Below are 23,747 nucleotides of genomic sequence, written 5' to 3' on the forward strand. Positions count from 1 at the left end.
AAAACTGCAATATTCTGGGCTGGAGAGATGGCTCAGAGGTGAAGAGCAGTAACTGCTCTTCCAGAGGTCCTGAGTTCAATCCCCAGCAACCACATGGTGGCTCACAACCATCTGTAATGAGATCTGGTGCCCTCTTCTGGTGTGCAGGAATACATGCAAGCAGAACACTGTGAACATAATAAATAAATAAAACCAAAAATAACAACAACAAAAAAAAGAAAGGCTGGAGAGATGGTTCAGAGGTTAAGAGCACTGGCTATTCTTCCAAAGGTCCTGAGTTCAATTCCCAGCAACCACATGGTGGCTCACAACAATCTGTAATGAGATCTGGTGCCCTCTTCTGGCCTGCAGGGATACATGCAAACAGAACACTGTATACATAATAAATAAATCTTTACAAAAACTGCAATATTCTATAATGGAGTGTTTGATTGTCTGAAAGTCTTTTTCCCAAAGTCAGAAAATAAGACAAAAGTCCCCATTCCCTCAGGAGCTTGAAGAAAGTTCCTGCTTGCTAAAAGGGGAATCATTTTTATCTCTGGCAAGAGGAACTTGTGGCCCTTCATTAACATATGACTGGTGCCTATTAACTTGTCAAGGTCAATGCTAGCTTCCTCAATCCCTGATCACAAGCCACATCCCAGCTCACATGCCCCTCTTTTCCCATCTAATTCTATGTGCAATTACAGCGTATAAAAGGTGTACCCTTTTGTCAATAAATAAGCAGCCATCCCAACTCACCCTCAGATCATGTCAGTCTCCTTTTCTTCACCTACTCCAAACCTCCTCTTTAGGACCTAAACCCCATTGGAGCTGAACTCCAGCAAAAATGATGTTCTGGCCTGCAGTGGTGGCGCATGCCTTTAATCCCAGCACTCAGGTGGCAGAGCCAGGCAGATCTCTGTGAGTTGGAGGCCAGCCTGGACTACCAAGTGAGTTCCAGGAAAAGGCACAAAGCTACACAGAGAAACCCTGTCTCGAAAAGCCAAAAAAAAGATGTTCTGAACAAGGGTCTTTACTGATTAAGGTTTTTCAGACTCCAGACTAGCAGAAAACATTTTTGCTGGTAGACATTGGTTAGACAACTTTACAGGGTTATTTAAGAATCAAATATCATCATGTTTTGTTCCAATCCTATAAGAAACAACATTCTAAGAGGAAAAAAAAATAGATGACTAAATTACTTTAGAACAAAATTAGCTACAGCTGTGATAGCGAAGTCCATCAATAAACGGCAATGACAGAAGAAACAGACACACTGCCCCTACTTGGTTTTTTGGTCATTTTCCTTGGCTGCTTATTTCACTCCTTTGGGAAGTTTACAAATTTTCTTTAATTATGTCTTTTACATAACGCAAGACTTTGTGGAAGGTATAAAGATTAATAAACTATTATGCCCTTAAAGCAAATTATAGCAAAAGTTGAGATATATAAACATATAATAAATACCCACGATACAAAGAAGATACTAACTAAGTATCCTTAAAATTATAATACTAACTACTGTGATTTTTTTGTTGTGGTTTTTCTTTTTCTTTTTTATTTCCTTCATGACAGAGTTTCTCTGTGTAGCCCTAGACATCCTGGAACTTGTTCTGTAGCCCAGGCTAGCCTCAAACTCTGAGATTCACCTGCCTCTGCCTTCCAAGTGCTGGAATTAAAGGCATGCACCACCACACCCAGCTGGTTTTTTTTTTGTTTGTTTGTTTGTTTTTGTTTTTTTTCCAGAGAGGGTTTCCCTGGCTGTCCTGGAACTAGCTTTTGGACCACACTGCCTTGAACTCAGAAATCCACCTATCTCTGCTTCCCAAGTGCTGGGATCAAAGGTATGCTCCGCTACACCCAAATACTTATACTCACAGGTCAAAAAACTAGTGTGGCTAAGTTCGAATAAGGCGTTACAACAAATGTAACATGTGGCCATCAAAACACATGGAACAGGAAAGATATTCACTATACACAAGAAGAAATGGTGTTTTTCAAGAGAATAGTATGTATGAATTTGTGATGTTACAAAGATAAAAGAAATCCTTATGTGACCTCTAATACCTGGACAACTACTAGTCAGTCCATTCCATACCTTTTAAAATCATTCCACTTGCTTCAAATGTAACAAATCTACCAGGTTTTTCTTTTTTTGTGACTAAAATGTCCTTCCTTTGTACCAATATGTTCATTCTGTCCTGGAATTCTTAAGACTCATACCAGCACTATTTCCCAGTAACCTACCCAAAGAACTCTTGTCTACGGAATTCCTGAGACAAACTATCTCAAGATTATTTTCCTTCCTCCATGCTAATTTTCTCTGCTTTTTCGGGATGGGCCAGCACTTCACTTAAAACCAGGCTTCTCATCTTTTGTGACTTTCACTCCCCCATTTCTCCTTCCTAACAGTCTATGAAAGTTCAAGAATAGACCCCAATTCTTTTTTTTAAAGAAATCTCACCTCAGATGAGTAATTATTGAGAATCTGTTCTGATAATCCCAGAAGATAATGATCCAATGATTCCTTGAGATTCTGGTGGACAGAAAAGCCAACACTAGGCTGAAATTTTTCTACAGCACATTCTTTCACAGTGGTTAAAAAATCCATCTTGTCAAAAGTTGTCTGAAGAAATAGTTCTTCTACTTCTGAAAATGAAGGTTCTTCTTTATCTTGGCAGTGTTGTTCACTTCAAAAGTGAGATTTACTTATTAATAACCACAATCTAATACTTTTTCAACTTATTTGCAATGTATTGCATATAAAAACATCAAGAAAGCATTTACATCATTCAAAGACTGCTCATATAATTTGTGAACTATCCTGTCAAATGCTTCTTTGTCTTCTTTGGGCTCTTATAGCAAATCGAATTCAGGTTGGAAAATGTCATTATTCCATAGGAAATTTTACTCACAAAAACATAGACACTACAATTTAAAAGGCAAGTTCAGAGAATCATTTAGACACTAACACTCAATAACTGAATGTGACTACCAAAACACTGCCTTCTTTTCACCTTTTACTTCCAAAATGTATGATTTTTCTTTCACTTAATGCCTTTGAGAGAGAGACTGGGTATCTTCACATCACTGAGTTATGTTCAGTCACAGTGACAAACTTAAGTCTTTGAGTCAATCAACTAAAAACAAGGTTTTGGCTATTTTTACTCTGATTGTAAATTGGGTTTGATTGATTCTAGTTACACTGCTTAGGATGGTCTCAAACGTCCGATTTCAAGATACTCTTGTCTCAGCCTCAGTGTTGGGACCACAGGACATCATTATATCCGACTCTTATGAGGTTTTTTTTTCCTCCCCGCCATCCATATAGCTAGTTAGGTTGAATGTGTGTGAGAGGAGGGGAAGGAGTGGACACACGTGTGCCACAGATGCACACGGGAAGCCAAATGAGGACTTGCCAGACTCAGTTCTTACTTCCAGCGTGTAAGTCATCAGGTTTGAAAGGTGCCTTTACCTGCTGAGCTGTCTCCCTGGCCTACATTTAAACCTAATAAATTTTACTCAACCAACAAAAAAATGGGTCCCTACTAAAAACTCACTTCCCATAAATTTTTATGTTCTCAATTTCCCATCACAACTGTTTAGTTTTCCTCTACTGACACTTGTTATAGATGTTATAATATACAGCAATGAAACTATAACCTTCATCTAAAGTTACAGAGCATAAATTATAATCACTGATAAGAAACTTCCCTCCCTGCTTTTTTTTTCTTTTTTTTTTTTTAATTTTCAAATTCAATTCTTTCTTTCTTTCTTTCTTTCTTTCTTTTTTTTTTTTTAAAAGATTTATTTATTATGTATACAGTATTCTGCCTGCAGCCAGAAGAGGGCACCAGATCTCATTACAAGTGGTTGTGAGCCACCATGTGGTTGCTGGGAATTGAACTCAGGATCTCTAAAAGAGCAGTAGGTGCTCTTAACCACTGAGCTATCTCTCCAGCCCGCTTTTTTTTCTTTAGTCAGATCAATTTAGATCATAATTACTAGTAAGATGAGCTCCCACCCAGCTAGAATTATCTGTCTAATTAATACTATACCTTAAAACAACATATATTTTCTTATATAACATACCATTCTGGCATACTTTGAAAAAACTTCATTGCAGCTCTCGAGTTTTTCATAGTGAGACTTACAAGAATCTTCTCTAGTACAAGATGAGGAAAATTACTAAAAAAGAAAAATGAAAAGTTTTATTTAAAAGACCAAGTCATTAGAAAAGAAATTCTTTAACAGCCATGTATATATAGCTACAAATTATGACCCTGAAAACTCAGATCCCAAACTAAAAACGCTTTCACCTGTCCTAAATCACTTAGTATTTGAAAGAATTCATTAAAGTGGCTGGAACAATGCTACTATAGTTTCCAACACTACTTAGAATAAGTTATATGTAATTTTAAAAGTAGAATTTCTTTTTAAAAAATATTTAATATTTTTATTTTTATGTGTATGGGTGCTTTTCTTGCATCAATGTCTTGCACTGTGTGTGTGCCTGGTGTCCACAAAGGCCAGAAGAAGGTATGAAATGCCGTGGGACTGAAGTTACAGACAGTTGTGAGCTTCTGTGTGGGTGCTAAGAATCAAACCCTGGTCCTCTGAAGAACATCCACGTGCTTTTAGTTGCTTGAGTCATGTTTCCAGCCCCCCTCCCCCAATAACATTTCTGAGATTAAAGATTATAAACTAAAGGAAAAGCACGATGCTCTATCCTCTGGAAAAAGGAGAGGTAAACTGGGCCCTTCCATCCTAGGGCTTAAGTCCTACTTTGCTTTTCTTATCATTCATGAAACAAATTTCACCCAGAAGATACCCATTACGATTATTAAGATAAGAGACTTGCTCTCAGACAAGAGACTTGCTCACAGAAAAAAACACCCCAGAGCAGGTGTTGTGACACATGCCTTTAATCCTAGCACTCAGGAGGCAGAGGCAGGAGAATCCCTATAAGAGGCTAGCATTGTCTATATACTGAGCTCCAAGCCAGACTAGCTAGAGTTACATGGTGAGACACTGTCTCAAAAAACAAAACAAAAACAAAAACAAGCAGCCAAAACAAACAAACAAAAAACCAGGTGTAATTTATGATGGGAGAAAGACACTCTGATGGCATACAATGGAATGGGTGATCATAATAATTTACTGTGTATTTAAATAAGTCAATGTGTTCCTAGTAAGTAAATTACAATTATTTAAAAAGATAATATGTTTACCCTGATTTAAAGATTTTACAATGTATGCATGTATCAAAATATTACATGGTATACCACAAATATGAACAATCTTTAAAAATACACTAAATTTTTTAAAAAGAATTATGTGTCTATCCTTCATGAACATCTCCCATATCCTACAGTGAGATAATCTCTATTTTAGAAATGATCCAGCACAAAGATACAGATAACTTTAAAATTTTAGACATAACTTCAGGAAATTCTGCATTATGAGTATAAAATGAAGCTATCTGACATTGTAGTAATATTAAAATTAAACAAGTAAACATGTACAGACAAAAGAAAGCAAGAACCCAGGAGTACACCAGTAAACTACAATTACCTCTGAAGAACCGGAGGCGGGTCTGCGCTGTCTTCTAAGTCATCCTCTAACTGGTAGAATAAGAGCCATCTCATTATTGACTCCTTTAGAGAAAAAGTTCTATTTACTTCACACACACTCTGCTCTGTTCCCATATTCACTGTATCAGGAACCACGCAGACGCTGAGTGCCAAAGTCAAACAGCACACTGAAGAGCTGTAAGGCAATGCAAGACGGCTGTCAGAAGCCAGCTCTTCGAGGGGCAGACCTCACCTACCCTACTTACCACTGAGCCCGCCACACTCAAGGCAATACAAGAGACATTTGGTTAACAAAGTAGTAAAAGGAGGGTTACATTTGAGAAAATGCTTGATTTTTTTTTTCGGACTACAAAAATACTTCTGAATAGTAAATAATTATAATTATAGGTAAAAGAAATTTAAACTTTATAATCCTTCAAAGAAAACTGGCCTTAAAAAAATAAAAAGGCAGAACATGGTGGCTCACATCTTTAATCCCAGTACTTGGGAAGCAGAGGCAGGTAAATCTCTTTAAGTTCAAGACCAGCCGATTCCAGAGAAGGAGACTAGCCAGAGTTACACAGTAAAACCCTATCTCCAAAAAACAACAAAAACACTCTGTATTATTAAGCATTTTGGGCCAAACAACAAAAGCATCCAAAACAAAATTTAATACATCTTTTACTGAAGTAACAAACTACAAAAATGAACAGGAACATACACTTGTTTGCATATGTAAAAGTAAATAAAATGCAACCTACCTTGAAGGTTTACAGGCTGAGCCAGTAAATAACTTCCAGAATTCTCTATCAAGTTCAATTAAACTACCTTGAATAATGGCCCCAAGTAAACCAAAGTTTTCAGTCTGTGTATGTTCAGAACTTATACCACGAAAGGCAATAGACCAAATTTTAATCCATAGTTTCAATAAATCTGACTTCTGAGAGCTTTCTAGGTTTGATTTCTTGCCTTGACATAAGGCAACTTCCATAAGGCATCTCAACACATGTGGGGTGCGTTCTCCACGCCGCTGTTGAGGCAGAAGCTGGTACAGTATCAGTAGTAATGGAGATAGCTCACAATTAGGTAAACTGGAAGGATACTTTGATATTAATTGGGTTGTAATCTGTAACCTGAAAGGAAAAAAAAAAGAACTAATCTGAAATTTTTTCAATCCCATTAACAACCTAAAAGAAAACAAATACACAAATTATATACCTTTATGTATCCTAACTAAAGTATCATCTTCACTCTTTTCCATAGTTTTTTCAAAATAAAATAACTGCTGGAACCTCCAGCTTACTCCTGCTGATCCAGAAAGCCCCATTCCGCCCTCTCTCCTTCTCTCCCTCCCGCCATCCCTCTCTCAGTCACCCTCTTAGAGAATCTCCAACTAAGGAAAGACACCAAAAAGTCCAGTTCTGCATTCTTGGCTGCTACAGCAGCTCCTCCCCTGAAGTTGCGACTGTCCAAGTCCCCACCTAAGCACCCAGCTTTTGACCATACTTGGGCACAACCCAGCCTGTAGCAGACACATCATCACCCCTTGTCTACAACCTATATAAGCTCCCTACTTTAGTTCTGCATGTGACTTCTCCTGCCTAGATCTCTGGGGCTGGAGAACTCACCAGGAGTTGCTTTGCTCAAATAAACCTGTTTTTTTTACTTTTTCATTTCTGCTTGATCTGGCTTACTGCACCGTCGGAGAAACCTAATATTGGGGTACAGAAAACCTATTACTGGCTAGCTAGGCATTTACATAAGCATCCCCCAAAAACCTCAATTTCTAATATTTTACCACCAAAATTATTCTATGTTAGAAAAATAAAACCTGGGGCTGGAAAGATGGCTCAGAGGTGAAGAGCAGTAACTGCTCTTCCAGAGGTCCTGAGTTCAATCCCCAGCAACCACATGGTGGCTCACAACCATCTGTAATGAGATCTGGTGCCCTCTTCCGGCCTGTAGACATACACACAGGCAGAACATGGTATACATAATAAATAAAAAAAAAAGAAAAAAAGAAAAAGAAAACCTAAACATTTGTTCTTTGATACCAACTTCTTATTCAACACAATGTATTGAGAATTCTCTAGAACAGTAGTGTTCAACCTGGGAGTTGTACAACCCTTTCACGGGGTCAAATATCAGATATCCTGCATATCAGGTATTTATATTATGATTCATAACAGTAGCACAATTACAGTTATGAGGTAGCAACTAAAGTAATTTTATGGTTGGGGTCACACCATGAGGAACTGTACTAATGGGCTGCAGCATTAGGAAGGTGGAGAACTGCTGATCTAGAAGGAGCGCTACTCAAAACCAGAAATCCTGTGTTAGTCATTGCTGCATATCTACAGTATGGCACGTAAAAGTCAGTGATTCTTTTTTTTGTTTGTTTTTGTTGTTCAAGACAGGGTTTCTCTGTGCAGCCCTGACTGTCCTGGAACTCACTCTGTAGACTAGGCTGGCCTGGAACTCAAAAGATCTGCCTGCTTCTGCCAAGTACTGGGATTAAATGTGTGTACCACCACCACAGAGCTAGTAATTCTTGACTAAATAAAGAATCTAAAGTAGAACTGTCAACTATATAAAATAAATATAAGCTTAAGCAATAAGTAACAACTTAATTACATCTAAATATTCTAGTAACATGGTGAAAACAGCAACAACAACAACAAAAAAAACCCTGTAAATTTCTAAGTGTCTTTAGGCACTCAGCTTAAAATTTCTAGAGTTGGTCCTGTTGTGTGCTATTTTGTTTGTGTTCTGATAAATAAAGCTTGCCTGAAGATCAGAGGGTGAGCTAGCCACTAGCTAACCATAGAAGCTGGATGGTGGTGGCTCACACCTTTAATCCTAGCACTAGGGAGGCTCATGCCTTTAATCCCGCATTCAGGAGGTGGAGAGAGGAAGTGAGAAGGTGGAATGGAGACAGGATCTCAGCCCTTTTGTAGGATTCGGAGAGGTAGGAAGTCACTGGTGGCTGCTCCTCTGCTTCTCTGATCTGAAAGTTAGATTCACACTGCATGTTCGCTTTCAGTAAAGGGAACAGGCCTGAGTAGATATAGTCTAATGATCCTTATCAGAACTAATCCATGATTCTAAAATTGTGCACATTTAAACATGCATGAATGGAAATAAAAAGAAGAAAAAAAAAAAAAACCGAAATCAAACCCTACTATCATGACAAAGATCAAAATTACCCTGTGATTCCTGGATGTTCTTTAATTCCCTGCTAATCCAATTCTACATGAAGGTACTTTGCACTGGAAATAAAATCTCTTCTTAATGAGGTTTACAACTCAATGAATCCCTGGAGGCAAAAAGTACAGACTGCCTAGCACAGCCAGGCCCTTCTTCCTTACTTTGTCGACATGTCTAAAAAGGTAGTCTTGTCTAGTACAGCAGCTGAACCTTCAGTGGTTATCTCAATATGCTGTAACAATCACACTTTGCTACTACTAGCTGGTCTGGGAGCAGACAAATGACAGCTCTGGTCAGCGGGGGCCATGTGGGGAAAAATATAATTAAATGACATTGAATAAGAAAAATAACTATTTTACCAAGGCACAAGATCAAAATCATTCTGTGACTTCTGAAGATGATCTTTTATCACCTCCCAGCCTACTTCTATTTTCCTCTTTTTGCAAGGCACACTGTAATCAGTGGATTCTCTTTGTGTAGTGTAAGACTGAGAAATCTCCACGGATCTGGTATCTTCATTAAAAAGCTGCAAAATTAAAAAACAAATTTTTATTACTATAATTTTCTAATAAATCATTAGGGGGAAATCCTTCTCAAATGAAGATACAGGAACTCATAATGATTAACAAGTTACAGAAATATATAAACATATTAAGAGAAATTCTTTGCATAGCAATAATAACAATCTTAGAAAATATTTGCATGTAGGGCACTAACTTTATTTCCTGGGGACATTTACCAAAACTGCAAATAGTATATTTTCAACAGGATGAAAATTCAAATTTACTGAGCTGGAGAGATGGTTCAGCAGTTAAGAGCATTGACTGCTCTTCCAGAGGACCAGGGTTCAATTCCCAACACCCACATGGCAGCTAACAACTGTCTGTAACTCTGAGATCTGACACCCTCACAGTGACATACATGCAGGCAAAATATCAATGCAAATAAAATGGAAATAAATTTTAAAAGAAATTAAATTTACCATTAACATTTAAGAGAGCAAAATTACCACCAGGATGTCAACCAAATCTGTGGGGAAAAGAGTTTTACTTAACACACACATACACACACACACAGAGTAGGGCCAGGTGGTGGTGGCGCACGCCTTTAATCCCAGCACTTGGGAGGCAGAGCCAGGAGGATCTCTGTGAGTTCAAGGCCAGCCTGGTCTACAAAGCGAGATCCAGGACAGGCACCAAAATTACACAAAGAAACCCTGTCTCAGGGGGAAAAAAAAGACACGCAGTAGGATATCAACTGATGAATGGGTAAGCAAAGAGTACTATATCCATATGATTATTACTCCATTATAAGAAGGTATAAAATACTGATTTATAGCATGTAATGGAAAATATTACACTATATGAAGGAAGCCAGACACAAAAGCCCACATCTATGTGATTCTATTTCTATGAAATATCCAAACAGATAAACCATTCATAGACATTAGAAGTAGATTAGTGGCTAAGAGAAACAAATAAATGTAACTGAAAGCTAGGAGGTCTGAAGTTTCTTTTGAGATAGATTTTCATGATAGTTTTAGAACAAACTAATAATAATTTCTATTTTAAATATCAGTGAATTTAATGCTACATGAATTCTAACTTAACTTTTTAATTAGGGTACATTCACCTTCCCTGGATATGATGGTCATCACTAGCTCTAGACATAGGTTCAAAAGAGTTATCTTTTCAATTAAAAGGGTTAATTTCAAATACACATAATTTGAAAATAATCGTTACATGTATAGAATAATTTCATAGGCTTCTTGTGATCATGCAAGGTATAAACATTCAGCAGGAAGAAAATTAAGAGGAAATTTGAAATGTGACAACAGCTACTATACCTGGTGACAGATATCTGCCATCAAGTCAATCAAATTTTCCTTGGCAGCAATATTACGAAATCCTGAAGAGTATTTCCCTCTACTTCCTATATGACTTATCTCATTCACCAGCAGGTCATATAAGTTGTACAAGATGCTTTTCCATTTCATTGATTCATAAGCACCTGTAACTCAGAAACACAGTGTATTTATTTATATACAACTCCCATCTGCACTTCCAGCTCTCACCATCAACATTAGATGTCTAGTTAGTACTGAGTAGTACTAACTAATGCCTCTTTGGGCAATATCCTTGAAAACTCTACTCCCTAATGGTTTCACTCAAAAATTAGGTAACTGTGGTTGTTATAAGTGTCTTCACATTCTCTTCAAAAATTTTCCCTTTTCTAATGTATGACGTCCCCTAAGGAGGATAATATGCCCCCTTCCACATGAGAAACAGATGTTTAATTTGTATTATTGTTAAGAGGAAACTATTACTGGCTCCTTCCACTAGTACATATATGATGTTGCCCATATATGGTGGTTACCTTACTATTTAAGACACACTCCAGTCAACTTACATCCCTCTTAAAAGGTTGAACTGGAGTCTGCAAAGTCTGGTGAACATAATTCTCCAACTGTCTGACCCTCATGGGAAGATACAGGACTATTACTTCTCACAAACAGAATACCATAAAAAATAAATTATTGGAGGCTAAAACTATGTGAATTTTTCTGGCAGCCTAATCATCCTGTCAAAATTTCACCATAAGTACGCAGTTAACTAATACATGACACCACCTCTTAACCAGCCTGATCTTTATCCTGGTTAGAGCAAGGTGAAAGACGAAAAACTGAGAAGTCACAATTCTTTGGCGTAGTTGTATGGGCTAGACAAATCTAAAAGAGCTAATATAGCTCCCTACTGAAATAAAAAGTGGCATCAACAGTTACCCTCCATTCTAGCTGTTGTTATTTAATGTGTCAGGCTATCTTCACAAAATCATCACTATTAGCCATGATGAACTAGTCTAAAGGCTAGTGCAAGCCCAAAGGCAATCATAGTCAAACCACAATAGAGTTCTTTTAAGACGGCTGTCATTCAATCCAATTCTGAAAAACCAAAGAGCAATACTTGGTTGTTGAAAAAAAAAGCCAAACCATCAAGGAAGACAAGAGATTCATTACCAGTATTTTACTGTTGTTTTTTGTTCATTTGGTTTTTGTTTCCCTGAAAATGAGCCTTGGTGAAACTAAAAAGCATAAGGTGCAGCCAGCCATTGTCCTAGTCTACCTTATATCTCTTTGCAAAGTCTTAAGTACATAACCTCCTTAGAAACTGAATAATTGGACTGGCTGTTTTCAGTTTAGCTATCTTATTTTCTACTAGAAATCAAAAGCAATGTGTAGATAAACAATTTCCTGCTTTCTCTAAACTCCTTTGCTCTTTAGCCCATGGCACCTCTTAACACTGAAGATGGATAAATGCCTTTTAGAAGAACAGGCAATGTCTCATACTTGTTTTCCATCATGATACTTTATTGAACAATGGAAAGGCAAGCCGTAATTTACTGCCACTGATTCAAATTCAAGAATATGCATGAAAAACACTCTCAAGACTAATTACACTATTAACCAGAGACACTTCATTCATCTACAGAATACTGATGCCGTACTTAGGCCTCTTATATTTTAATGAAGTATATTCAAACCAGGGAACATTCCCTTTATACCTTTTTCAGGGTCTTTGGCTCCTTGTGGATGATGGATATAAATCTGCAGTTGAATTAGTTCAATAATTACTTCTTTTGAAGAATCGTTAAGTCTGTGTTGAGTCCAAATATACAGTAAGGTAGGAAGAATTTCATCTCCTACTTCACACACCCGTTTTCGGAAGTTGACAGCCAAAGTCTTGAGAAAAATTATAAGAGCTGCTAAGATATGATTTAAGCCAGAAGAGCTCTTTTCTTGTCTGCAAAAGAAAACAAAGTCAACTCAGTGTAGTATAACAGGCACATTCTAAATAATATCTAATTTTCAAACTGTATCATATCCTGGGTTCAAATTTCTTCAGGAAAAAAAAAAAAAAAACAACGTAACAGGACAAACCAGTTGTGGAATATTACTTTAACTATGTAAAGGTGTGCTGCAATTATTTATGCTGCATTTGTTCAACAATGTAAAGACATGTTGTTTTGCCTGCCTAAGGCACCTGATTAGTCTAATAAAAAGCTGAATGGCCAATAGGTAGGCAGTAGAGAGATAGGTGGGGCTGGCAGGCAGAAAAAATAAGTAGGATTGTGAATCTATGCTCAAGAAAAGAGAATGAGGGAGAAAAAGAGTGAGACACCCTGGGCTGGCCAGCTAGGCAGCCAGACACGGAGGAAGCAGGAAAAGTATGACATATAGAATGGAAGAAAGGCAAAAAGCCCTGAGGCAAATGTAGATGAAGAAAAACAGGTTAAATTAAGTTTTAAGAGCTAGTGGGACAAGCATAAGATAAGGCCGAGCATTCATAATAGATAGTAAGTCTCCGTGTCTTTGATTTGGGAGCTAGTTAGTGGTTTAAGGAAGCCTGCTATACTAACCAGTAACAAAAACAGAGTCTCACTTGGGGTCAAAAAACTTGTCCTGTTAAATCTCTTTGCTACTAAACCACTGTCTAAAAACACCCACAATTGGTTTGTATACTTACTATATATATATATATATTAGATAATGCCATACAGATGTATACCAATGCTTCCAAAATACTTTATTACTTTATTCTCAATATACATCTATCCTTAAAGTGGAGAGAATTAAATTACTTTTAAATTAAAGTGATATTTAACTTCCCATTAGCAGATGAGAAAGATCTCAAGGCTCACATTTAAAAGTACCATTTAGTGCTTACATATTAAGAAACTTTGTATTTCATCCTTTGAGAAACTGCTGGTTCTGAGTCAATGGTTTCTTTTGAAAGATAGTCTTTTACATTCCCATCAATGCAGTGAGTTAACTCTTCTCCAAACTGTTGATAGCCTTTGCTATTTCTATGGTACCACTTTATCTCACTGTGGTTTGGCTTCCATGTCTTTAACAGCTAATGAAGTTAAACGTGTTCTTTATTAATTCATTGATTGCATAATTACTTTTCTATTTTCTCATAATACAGACCAAGTTGGCTGTAAACTTGCAATCATCCTATGCAGAGCCTCCAGAGTACTGGAATACAGAAGTACACCACTACACCCAGCCCTTTGCCTATTTTATTTTAATAAGGGCATTTTTAAACTTTTAATAATCAACTAGTTTTATTCATTCTGGAGAATTTCATACAATATGTCTTCATCAAATTTACTCCCATCTTATCTCCCTAACCATATGGTTTTGGTACTGGGTTTCCTGAAGTTGTTATATAATCTGGATGTTAAGTCTTCAGTAAGATAAACAGTGTGCAAAAGCCTCTCCCATTTGGAAAGCTGTCTCTTCACTCTGCTCAGTATTTCCTTTCTTGAAGAAGCTGAAGTCTATATAATCCAATTTATTTCTTTTTGCTTGTGTGTTTTTGTAGTGTATCCCAAAAGATCACTGCTTTTATCTTTTAAAGAAGTATTTAGTGTGTGTGCAAACAAGTACTTGTATGCATGAAGATCTCTAAAGGTGGATGGATGCTGGGTGTCTCAACTGTTCTCCACATCATTCCCTCAAAAGAGGGTCTCTCAATAAACCTAGAGTTTGGCATTTTGGAGTAAGGCTAGTGGTCAGCAAGCCCCAAGGATTCTCTGTCTCTATTTTCAACTCCAACACAGTGCTGGGATTAAAAGCTTGTCTAGCTACACTGAGCTGTTTTACTTGGGTGGGGAGGTGGCTTAGTGAATACAAACATTTGGTGTGCCCCTCATATCAAGATCTCAAAGTGTGCCGGGCAGTGGTAGCACATGCCTTTAATCCCAGCACTTCGGAGGCAGAGCCAGGTGGATCTCTGTGAGTTCAAAGGCCAGCCTGGGCTACCAAGTGATTTCCAGGAAAGGCGTTAAGCTACACAGAGAAACCCTGTCTCAAAAAACAAAAACAAAAACAAAAATCAAAATAAAAAAAAATATATCTCAAAGTGTTTCATCTGTTTGCTTTCTACAAGTTTCTAAGCTGCAAATCTTTGGTCTATTTTAAAGTATTTTTTTTCATATAGGATGGGAAATAGAGGTCAAGCTGAATACAAGAAATGAAATATCAGAGTGAAACATTTGAATATAATTATGTTAATAAATTTAATATTCAAGAAAATAGAAATATCCTGATTTGATCATTACATACTGTATACGTATTATCATATTCTACATCACAAATTCAAGCAACTGAAATAACCACTGTTTAAAAGGTATTATTTCAGTCACTAAATCTAAAACATGGTCATAGCAAGAAGATCTAATGCAGTTTAGTACATTATAAAAACACAGTGATTAGATTACCTTGCATACTGAACAGCCTTAAGAAAAAAATCTAAAAACTTTGAAGGTAATCCATCAGTCTGTGAACAGCATCCTCCAGTGACAGCATAAATTATTCTAGCCAATAAAACTCTATTCATATCTTGTGGTGGTTTGAGATACAGCGTGAAGTACACAGAGAACAATTCTAAAAATTGAGGGGGAAAAAAAGCATTAGCTAATTATTTTAAAAATCAAGTATGTTCAATATCACAACTCAACTTAAATATGCTACAGTTCTCCATAGACAAAAGCATTAAAGATGACCTTGAATTTAACAAATACTCCATCAATGTTTAAATAATATACTTAAAATAGGAACATAAGTAGCACAGTGTGAGGGTATCTGTTTTCACAGCTAGACCTCAGATAAACTACTTAACTTCTCTATGCCTATGCTCTTTTATCTAGGATTAACAAAGTCTTTGACAGAGACTTAGTGTCCTATCAATGCTGTTCTTTAAATATATTACCACTTAAGAATGGCCTCCAGTTCACTCTGCTTATAACATAACTAACAGCATGACAGTTTCATGGGTTTTGGCAAAGGACATGAGCTCACAGGAAAAGGAAAGTTTATTCCTCACAGCAATAACAGAAGACAGAATACTTCCATTTTTGCATTAGTTCCCCAACCTAAATAGTATCAGGAAGGGGGACATCTGACCCAAATGAAAACAGTAGCACTTTTATAAATATGGGTTAACAGCAAAACCCTTCTTTGTGTGATGGAAGCTACTGACTCTAACTTCCGAGTTATTCACTATACAAACACCCTTTAAAAAAAGTAGTCTTATTAAAAAAGAAAAAGAAAAAGCAGCCAGTACTTCTATGTTAGACATGCAGAAAAGTAAAATCTGTTGAGAATTACCCCAAACATAATAATAAATAATCTAGTGGCTTAAGACTTTATCTCCATTAGAGATAGAGAAACAGGAAGTATAGTAACTATTTGTATCTTCCTTTTCAATTGTTCATGTCATGATTCTGCAGAAATGGATAAATGGCTTAAAATTGGGTACTGGACAAGATATAAGGCCAATATAAGTAATTCAAACAATATATTGCAATAAAGTAATTTTAATCACACTATGTATTAAGAGTTCATAGACTTATATCAATTATGTCAACATGTTTTCACTGCATGAAATAGCTATACAATGATAAAAATGTTTATACATTCACATTGAAAAGGAGGGATTCTTTTAAACAATTTTCTCTTTTATTGACAGATTAGGCAAGATGAAATAGGAAAAACCAAACTGCAACTGCTTCTCATTAAAGCACAGACTTCAAGTCACATGCTTCTCAGAAATGCCCCAAATGTTCTCAGAGTCCACCATACTCTGCTAGAGGACGTATAAAGGATAGCACAAGACATTTCTAGAAGTCTCAGAAGAGTAGAATCCTGCTTCTTCAAAAAAGGAAAAATATATACACCCAGATGTATATACACTCCATGAATCCAGTAGCAAAAAAACCCAAAAGTTGATAGTAAAACTGCATATGAGAAATATGTTCCTAGGGTTGAAAAAATAAAAACTCAAATATCATCCAATGTAAATTTCTTGAGATATTATACATGTGCACTCCTGTCACTTGCAAATGGAACTACATGACATGAACCTTTCACGTCTGTTATTTGTAATGGCCTAGACTACAATACAATGCTGAAATGCTGTACAAATGGCCTTGACTCCAGTGAGGCCTCAAGTTAGACAGCCTCACAATGGTAGGAGAATTTACAGGATCAGAGATTTAGGGTCAGGGTTTAATAACTCTCTCAAGTGCTAACAAAAGGAAACCAGGAATAAAAGAGAATTTGTACCACAGCACTGAACAATTTGGAAACAAATTTTAAAAAAAGATAGCACTTTGCATGTCTAGTAAGTCAATGGGTAAAATACTGTAATGCATTTGATTTTCATTACTTGTCAGCTATCTAGCGTCTCTGCCTAATCCAATGAATTCCTGTGCACTTTATCCTTTCTGTAACATTTAAAGTGTCCACCATATCCCTTTGAACTCAGAACTCTTGCTTTCAACTGTGACATCCCTCTCTTTACACTTTCTCCTTTATTTAGGTCCAGTTGAGATGTCACTTCTGTGTGTACACACTGAATACAAGCATGTGCATTATCACAAATGGAATGGTAACTTTTTAGTTAATTGGACTTTTTTCAGTCACTGGATTGCAGAATTGGTTAAAAACCAGCACTAATCATTGAAATCTGATTCTAGTTCTAGTGGGAAGCACCTACTATAAACTATATGTGACTTACAAATTTAAAAAGTACATAAAAGATAAAAATTAAGAATCAAACATGGTAGTGCATACCTATAATCCCAGCTCTCAGGAGACCAAGGCAGGAGGATTATAACTTGAAGAAGGCCAGAACAGGACACATAGTAAGATGTTATTTTGAAAAAGAAAAAAAAAATTAAAGATCTGATACTGTAATGATATAATTTCACCAATGCAATGTTAAACTGTGAAATCATCTGTGGGATGTAAACTGCTTTTACTGTTGAAATTTCATTTTCTAAGGGAAAATAATAACAGCTTTCAAAACATACCTATCCACTGTTGCTGAGATATTTCACACCAGTATTTTCTCACAGAAAGAATGTCTTTGAGTAGTATGTTGCTACAATCAGCTCCATAAGCTACACCATTAGATGAATCGTTCACTGTATCCATGACATAATTCAAGAGGTCTTGACATTTTAGCCTGGGTGCTCCTATTTAAAAATAAAATGAAAAAGCAAAAACATACAGATGTTAAAAATTTAAAAAAATCTTTGGAATGCCAGCTTCTTTAAATGAGTCCATACCTGAAATTGCTCTCAATCTCCTATGAAAGATATTAGTAAATTCTATAGCCCCCGAGTAAAATTCAACTGGTTGAATATTTTGTTAATAAACTTTTACTGGAACACAATCATGCTCGTGCATTTAATACTATAAATGACAAGAAATCAGTAACTACAACAGATAATATATGGTCCAGAATATAAAAAAAAATTGCTATATGGTCCCATTAAAGATTAAGTTTGCCAACCCCTAAAGATACTGCAAGAATAAAAATTTTTATACTTAATAATTCATAATTCCTGGCATTAGACTTAAGAGGATTCTAAGTCTATGAGCATCTTTATGAATAAACTAATGAAAATAATCTTGAGTTATTCTAATTAGAAATAGCCTATTTACTCTAAAAAGATTATTTCCATGGCATCTAACAGCATACAAATGACATACATATAGAAAAGGCTGAAATTTTAACCAATAGTCTGAAAATTCAGTGCTAATAAGATAAATGTTCTTTTAAAATGGGCACTTTAATCAGCCATTTCTAAAATTTTACTATTTATTTGTATGTGTATGGGTGTTTTGCCTGCATGTATGTCTGTGCACCACATGCATGCGGTGCCTACAGAGGCCAGAAGACAGCACCAGATGCCCTAGGATTGGAGTTATAGATGGTTGGAAGCTCCCATGTGGGTCCTGGGGATTGAATCCAAGTCTTCTGGAAAAGCAGCCAGTGCTCTTAACCAGAATCATCTCTCCCACTCTTAGATGTATAATCTTAAAGGTCACAAAATTACACTTAAAAACAATTTAAACAAGGTACAGTATTACACACCAATAATCCCTGTAGCCCCAGGTAAAGGCAAGATTAGGAAACTCATGGTGTCATTCTTGATTATACAGCAAGTTTAACAATACCATCTCCGACATAAGCTGTCCTCAGTGTTTTTGATCTTAGCCATTTTAACAAGTATCTCAGAGTCCTTTTGATTTGCATTTCCCTAATAACTAAGGATGTTGAACAATTCTTTAATTGTATTTCAGCCATCTGAGATTCTTCTGTTGAGAATTATTTAGATCTGTACTCCATTTTTTAATTAGATTATTTGGTATTAGGATGACCCCAGCTAAGATTCCTAGCAATATTAGAGAGGGTCTACTGTAATCAGATTGGTGACTACCCTAATTGTCATTAGAGAGTCTTTATCCAGTAACTGATGGAAGCAGATTCAGAGATCCACAGCCAAGCACTGTGCCAAGCTCTAGGAGTCCTCTTAAAGAAAGGGAGGAGGAATTGATACAAGCCAGGGGCAGTCAAGGTCATGACAGGGGAACCTACAAAGACAGCTGACCTGAGCGCATGGAACACATGGACTCTGGACCAATAGTTAGGGAGCCTCCATGGGATCTACCTAGGCCCTCTACACATGACAATTAGGTTTCTTGGTCTGTTTGTAAGGTTCCTAGCAATGAGATTGGGACTATCCCTGGCACTGGGCTGGCTTTTGGGAACCTGTTCCATGCTGGATAACCCAGGCTTGATTGAGGAGGAAGAGCTAGGTCTTGCCTCAACCTTGTTGTCATGTGCCAGGTTTTGTTCAAGCCCATGAGAGACCTGTCCCTTTCTGAATGGAGACAGAGGAGTGGATGGGGAGGGAGGTTGATGGGAGTTGGGGAGGGAACAGAAGAGGAGGGAGAGGAAACTGTGGTAGGTATGTAAAATAAATGAAAAAAAATGTTAATTAAAAAAAAGCTTAAGAATACATTGGGCCACATAGAGACCCAGTCTTACAATAAACAACAGGAAAAAAGTTTAAGTCAGGCAAGGTGGTGCATGCCTGTAACTCCAGTTAACAGCTGGAGTACTGTGAACTGGAGGCCAGCCAGGGCTACAGAAATAAAAAGGTTTGTTTCATCAAATCATACTGATAACAAAGCTAGATAGAATACTATCATTTCTTCAATACTGACTTCATTTTGAAATTGAACTACATGTAGAGTACAATTCAAAATGCATATATGAATTATATTAGGGCAGCACTTTCTTTTTTTTTAATGTATTTATTTATTATGTATACAGCATGTATGACTGCAGGCCAGATCTCATTACAGATGGTTGGGAGCCACCATGTGGTTGCTGGGAACTGAACTCAGGACCATCTGGAAGAGCAGCCAGGGCTCTTAACCTCTAAGCCATCTCTCCAGCCCAGGACAGCATTTTCTTAATGATGAGACTGGTTAAATTCAGAAGTATCATGCTATGGTAAGTACTCACTGACATCACAGCATAGGAGCTTTCGGTTAGGGCTTGTGATTTCAGGCATCTGGCCCATGATGACATTCACATCCTGTGATCCCTTTCTACTGCTCCTTGGGTATCTCTCACAATACTTGAAGCATTTTTAATCTACAGTAGTTCTTGTATTACCAGAACATTATGGAAAGGATTAATTTTTATATTACCACAAATGCCCAGGACCCACAGTGGACAACAAATAAAGTTAATTTCATAAATACTAAGATGACATCATGTTTTTCTATATTCTTTATCCCAGAATATTTTCTTTCTCTGCCAAAAGTGTTTTAAAAATTACAATGTTTCTATTTCCTTAAAAAAAGTTTCTATCAGTCCAAGTTAAAACTCAGTGACACATTATTTGCACAAACCATGTTTTTCCAACTATCACTGTAAAAAACAAACAAAAAACAAAAAACCCACAACAACAACAACAAAAAAACAAGTATACAAAAAATTTAATGATCTGTCTTATGAGACTGACTTGTCTATATGCTTAAGAAACCTCATGAAACTACTTCCACAGCTAGGTTTTCCATTTTCTATACTCTGCTTAATACAGAATGAGGAACTTCTCAGCTATTCCCACACCCACTAGTTCTTCAGTGTCTTTCTTCATTCTTCTTTGGTTACAATACTTAACAAGGCTGTTAAAATCTCAATTTGGGTTTAAATAAAACTCAAGAGGTAAGGGAAGATGATGGTAAGTTTTTAAGTTTAAAGAGCCTGACACTACAAAATCCAATCTTTTTAATTTAATTTTTTTATTGAAAATAGGTTTTCTCATACAATATGTCCTGTTCACAGTTTCCCCTCCCTCTACTCCTCCCAGTTCTTTCCTGCCTCCCCTTCCCTCGGGATTCACTCCCTTTCTGTCACTCATTAGACGGAGAACAGGCTTCTAAGAGATAACAACCAAACATGATAAAATATAAAACAAAAACCATCACACTGAAGCTGGACCAGGCAACCCAACAGAAGGAAAAAGCCCCAAGAGCAGGCACAAGAATCAGAGACCCACTCATTCACACTCAAGAGCTCCATAAAAATACTAAGCTGACAGCTGTAATATATACACAGAGGACCTGGTGCAGACTCGTGCTAGCCCTGTGCTTGATGCTTCAGATTCTGTGAGTTCAATTTAAAAGCTAGCCCCTAAATAAAAAAGTACATTTTGACTGTTTCTATGATCTTGTATCCACAATTTTACTTTCTTGTAAACCAACATACTGGTACATTTTTAAATGTGATCTCCACGATTAATTTTGTAACTTAAACTTTTTCTTCACTAGAAAGCAAAATTATCAGCTACAAATTTTTCTGCAGGGTAACAAAATTGGTATCTTTCACTCAGGAATTACATAGTACAAATTAACTTCCAATGTTACAAGCCAATAATACAATGTTTGTACCACACAAGCCAAAGGCAAGTACAGAATGTTTCAGTGTGGCTTTCTTTTGTCTTAACTAGAGAATCTAGGGAGGGTTTACAGCTATCCACATAAAGTAGCATCACAGAGGAATGGAGATTTTTTTTTTTTTTTTGGTTTTTCGAGACAGGTTTTCTCTGTGTAGCTTTGCACCTTTCCTGGAACTCCCTTTGGAGACCAGGCTAGCCTCGAAATAACAGAGATTTCCCCCCTGCCTCTGCCTCCCGGAGTGCTGGGATTAAAGGCGTGTGCCATCACGGCCCAGCAAGAATTTCTTTAAACAACTGCTCATTAGACTCTTTCTAGTAGCTCATTAACCAAGAACCTATTTGCTTCCACTAAATGTTTACTATCATCTGGATTTTCCAAGTACATTTTTTTTAGGTGTGTATATGCGTAGGTGTGTGCGTGGTCCTCATGAACATAGGACGCTGAGGACAACTTGTAAGAGTCAATTCTCTCCTTCTACTATGTGGGTCCTAGGACTGAACTCAGGTTGTCAGGCCCGGCAGCAGGTAGGTACCTTTTACCTGCTGAGCCAACATGCCAGACCATATATTTGCCTCATCTTTTGCCTAAAGTTGCTATCACAAATCCACATCCTTATGTGCACAGTATAAAAAATCTGAGATCTCTCAACAAATGTTATTTATTCTAGTTTTCAACACTCTGTAAAGCCCATTTCTTTGCAAAAGCTTATGATGAGCCTGCATTTCTGCTTCAAAAATGTCATTCTTGAGGTAAGTAAGACAGCTTCTCTGGTGAGGTGCTTGCTGCCAAGCATGATGATCTGAGTCCAATTCCCAGGACCCATATGGTACAAGGAAAAAAACCAACACCTACAAGTTGTCCTCTGACATCCATGAGCACATCAAGGCAAATGCACATACATGTATACAAAATAAAATGAAGTGAGAGTTCTTAAAAAATCATTCCTTCAAAGTATCAACTGTAGGGGTAGAGATGTTGCTTAGTGATGGGAACTGATCTAGCACACACAAGGCCCCAGGTTTAATACCCAGCACCGTATATGTATCTACACCTACACACACACACACAACTATATAGATTCAAGATGAGAGATATGTGGCTTGTCACTGACATAAAAAAGAAAAAATGAACTTGACTTTTGTTCAGTTTTTTTCTTTCTTTTTTTTTTTTTTTGGTTTTTCGAGACAGGGTTTCTCTGTGTAGCTTTGCACCTTTCCTGGAACTCACTTTGTAGACCAGGCTGGCTTCAAACACACAGAGATCCGCCTGGCTCTGCCTCCCGAGTGCTGGGATTAAAGGTGTGCGCTGCCGCTGCCCAGCCAGTTGTTTTCTTTAAATGACAACACAATATAAAACAGTGTATTTTGACCACAAGAAAGCTAGCATTATCTCAGAATGAATAAATGCTGGAGTGATAGTTTAGTTAGTAAAGTGCTTGCCTTACAAGCATGAGGATGACCTATGTTTCATCTCCTGGAACCCACATAAAAAAGTTGGGCATGGTGGCATGCACTTGTAATCTTAGCATGAGTAAGACGGACAGGATCCCTGGGGCTTGTGGGTTAGCAAATTTAGCCATTTGTTAACCTCCAGGCCAACAAGAAACTCTGTAACAAAACATAAGGTGGATGGCACCAAAGAAAGGACAGATGAAGTTGTCCTCAGACCTTCCATTCACCGGACCACTTGTGTGCACCCATCACACATATGCATGAGCACACAAATAAATAAATGCACAGGTAGCATGGTGGCATATATCTGTAATCTCAGCACAAGGAAGATTTGAAGCAGCAGGATCACAAATCTGAGCTACAGTGAAAAAGACCCTGTTTCCAAAAGCAAAACTGGGACTATGTCTATTAGATTATACTACAAAGAAATAAACAGAAGAATATTAAAGAGAGAGTAAAATAAAAACTAGGTCACATGAGCAGAAAGAATTAGAGAAAGTGTACGCAGGAATTCTATGACTGTTTTCAAATATATCAAATGATATGTTGAAATAATTACTAAGTTTTCTGCACATCATTTTAAGAACTCAGAGGGGCTGGAGAGATGGCTCAGTGGAGTGCATTCAATGCTCTTGGCAGAAGACTTGGGTTTGGTTCCCAGCATTCATTTGGTGGCTTATAACCACCCAGAAATCCAGTTCCAGA

General features: G+C 37.1%; 1 protein-coding gene across 2 annotated transcripts in view; it reads right to left on the reverse strand.

The window, feature by feature from the left end:
* Positions 1 to 23,747, reverse strand: part of Atm (ATM serine/threonine kinase) — a 113,076-nt gene that overhangs the window by 83,615 nt on the left and 5,714 nt on the right. For both annotated transcript variants that reach the window (XM_036192817.1, XM_036192816.1), the window contains exons 5-13: positions 17,640 to 17,804; positions 15,045 to 15,210; positions 12,324 to 12,562; positions 10,609 to 10,772; positions 9,122 to 9,288; positions 6,317 to 6,688; positions 5,557 to 5,751; positions 4,075 to 4,170; positions 2,447 to 2,672 (exon numbers count right to left, since the gene is read on the reverse strand). In XM_036192817.1, coding sequence (XP_036048710.1) covers positions 2,447 to 2,672; positions 4,075 to 4,170; positions 5,557 to 5,751; positions 6,317 to 6,688; positions 9,122 to 9,288; positions 10,609 to 10,772; positions 12,324 to 12,562; positions 15,045 to 15,210; positions 17,640 to 17,804 — 1,790 coding nt within the window. The remainder of the gene's footprint in view (positions 1 to 2,446; positions 2,673 to 4,074; positions 4,171 to 5,556; positions 5,752 to 6,316; positions 6,689 to 9,121; positions 9,289 to 10,608; positions 10,773 to 12,323; positions 12,563 to 15,044; positions 15,211 to 17,639; positions 17,805 to 23,747) is intronic.

This window comes from Onychomys torridus, chromosome 7 (assembly GCF_903995425.1).
Source record: "Onychomys torridus chromosome 7, mOncTor1.1, whole genome shotgun sequence".
Lineage (NCBI taxonomy): Eukaryota > Metazoa > Chordata > Mammalia > Rodentia > Cricetidae > Onychomys > Onychomys torridus.